Source organism: Myotis lucifugus, unplaced genomic scaffold (genome assembly GCF_000147115.1).
Source record: "Myotis lucifugus unplaced genomic scaffold, Myoluc2.0 scaffold_713, whole genome shotgun sequence".
NCBI lineage: Eukaryota > Metazoa > Chordata > Mammalia > Chiroptera > Vespertilionidae > Myotis > Myotis lucifugus.
Window position 1 is genome coordinate 253,865 of NW_005871761.1, and position 2,716 is coordinate 256,580.

Consider the following 2,716-nt stretch of genomic DNA (forward strand, 5'->3'; position numbering starts at 1 on the left):
TGCAAGAGGCAGCTGATCAATGTTTCTATCTTATTGATGTTTCTAACTCTCTATCCCTCTCCCTTCCTCTCTGTAAAAAAATCAATAAAAAATATTTTAAAAAATACTTCAACCTAATAACTCTGCAAAAATATTTGTAAGCCTAGAAATATGTGACTGAGAAGAAATATACTGAGCTTAAGCAGTGTTTGTAACTGGGTGGTAAGATGATGGGTGGTAGTTATTTTTATAGGATTATTATTTTTTTAAGGACGATGAGCATGTCACAATGGTTAAAGACATAAACACACAGGATTTCGGGGGTCAGCGAGGCCGGGACTTGGTTCTTGGCTCTGTCGCTTGCTGGCTGAGTGAACGCTGGCAGGTCAGTTTCTCTGCAGAATGGAGATAGAAGAGTCTCCACAGTACTGTTTTGAAGATTCAATGAAATAATGTGAACAAAGTGTGCAGCTTTGTGCCTGACACAAAAGTTAATATGAAGTAATTCCTTTATAACTTATGTAATCAGAGAAAAAGTTTTGAAGGTAAAGCTTCTTTGGAAAGAAACCCTCATTGACGAAGGCTGTGGAGTGGAGGTCAGAGCCAGGGTAGGGCCCAGAGCAACCAGCGCTCAAGTCTTCCCGGTAAAGATGCTTTTGGTTGTAAGTAGCAGCAACTCTCTCACCAAGCTTAAGTCCTAAATCCGGGGTGGGGAACGTCCGGCCTGCGGGCCGTATAAGGCCCGTGAAATCATTGGGTCTGGCCTTGCCAAGGCATTAAGGGTGAGTTAATTAAATGTTTGACCAAATACATAGCCTTGCTTTTGGCCATTTTTCCAGGTGCAATTCCTGGGAGTGAGATTCTGATTGGCCCAGCTCTGGGTAGGTGTCCATCGTGTTCCAATCAGACATGACCAAGGGGGTGGGGTCACAGCACACACGTGGCTAGTGGGGCCCAGTTTTGGAAAGGAGATAGAGGGAAGCTTGTAGGCCAGGGGGACACCCAAAGCACCCACTCAATTCTGCATCTGCTTTTTCTCTCCCTTCCCCTGGGACTTCTTTTTACTGAGGGTTCTTCCTCCACCATTCTCAGCAGCTCACTGTGCACTGTGGGCTGGACAGCTCCCAAGGGTTATCTAAGCGCTTCTTGGTTTCCCTGGCACGTGCCCCAGGGCCACAGTTGGGGACAAATGCCAGGCTGCTGGCTATAGTTGGACCCAGGTGGGCATTTCTGGACCCCCCATTTCTTGCCGGAGGAGAGAGGGGTCGATTCTTCCACACAAACAGATTCTCAATCAGAAGGTGGCTTTTGGGGGCACTTCAATCACAACACACAAAGGTGGGGCTAAGAAAGACATGATTGTCTACACACGTGCGCACACACGCTCTCACGCTCTTACCTCTGTCTCTGCAGAAATAAAGAAACAAAAGACTAATGTATCTTGTTTTTTATTTGTCATCTTATAGCTCCCCACCATAGCCACCCCCCACCCTTCCCCTCACTGACCACTTTTGTAGGCTACAGGGGACCAGGGAACAAAGCTGGGGCCTGGCACCCCCACTAAGCTGCCAGCCCCGCCCGGGAGAACAAGTCACAACTACAAATTATCACGACAATTAGCGCCTGTACTTGGGAGATGGGCAAAGCGAGGAGGCCCAGCCGCATTGTCAGCTGGTCTATTTGCCGGCGACCTTGCTCTGGAGGCGATGATATTCCTTCAGCCTGTGGACCAGATTCGGAACAAAGAGAAATGTAAATGAACAATAACAACACGCACTCCCCTCAGTGAATGCAGGCAGAGCGGGGGCCTCGGGGGCAGCTGTTTGTTAAGACGTGTGTGAAGTTGTCCTTTTTCCTCCCTCCATTCCCTCTGCCCTCCAATCAGGATAAGGTAATTAATTTATTTTAAGGTGGGGGGGGGCACTGCTTGTCATTGTTAAAGACAAAACATTTAACTGGCAATGGGAGACAGGAAGAGGCCATTATGAAAACCCACTGTGTTTGGAGACATTTAAAAAGGTTTGTAGTCATAAAACACAAAGAGAGGGCAAAGGAGGCAGGGCGGTGGAGGTAGCTGATTCTCGGAGGGAAGAGCGTCCGGGGTGGTGGGGCTGGATCTGAAGACTCTCCCCATCTTGACCGGCTCTGGGAGGAAATGGTGTGTTCCTGGTGCATGTGTCCCACCCAAGCCCCGTGAGAAGGAAGCTGGTGATTAAGAACACACGGCGGGACAGACAGCCCTTCTGGACTCAGCATCCCGGCTTCCTAGCTGTGTGACTATGGGCAAGTTACCGAACCTCTCTGGGCCCGTTTCTGGAGCTGCATTTTGTGTAAGAATTAAATGAGACAACCTAGGAGATGCCTGGAAGTGGCTTGGTCTTTGGTAGCTGCTGGCAATCAATGCCCCCGTTTGCCCCTGTGCATGCCAGCCCCAGGGTCACGCCCAGGCGGAGGGCACGCTGCCCGGCTCTTCCCGCATGCTTGAGTTCCACGAGCTCCTACCCAACTTTCCCTGCACCTGTGAGCAGGCACAGTTCACCACTCCATGTGGGATTCCCGCGTTCTGAAGGGGTCTGAGACCACCCTGCAGTCAGGGTTTGAACCCAGGTCTGAGGTTCAGATGTGTGCCACCCCATTGGGTCATGGAGAGCCACGTGGCTAAGATGGCTCCCAGCTGGACCTGCAGCTCAGTATGGCGACCTGAAGGCAGGAGCAGCCAGTGACCTGCTGGGGCTCC

At 50.4% G+C, this 2,716-nt stretch overlaps 1 protein-coding gene across 1 annotated transcript in view; it reads right to left on the reverse strand.

The window, feature by feature from the left end:
* Nucleotides 1–1,411: 1,411 nt before the first annotated feature.
* Nucleotides 1,412–2,716, reverse strand: part of ASS1 (argininosuccinate synthase 1) — a 29,430-nt gene continuing 28,125 nt past the window's right edge. The window contains exon 10 of the mRNA XM_006105673.2: nucleotides 1,412–1,701. Coding sequence (XP_006105735.2) covers nucleotides 1,656–1,701 — 46 coding nt within the window. The 3' untranslated portion in view covers nucleotides 1,412–1,655. The remainder of the gene's footprint in view (nucleotides 1,702–2,716) is intronic.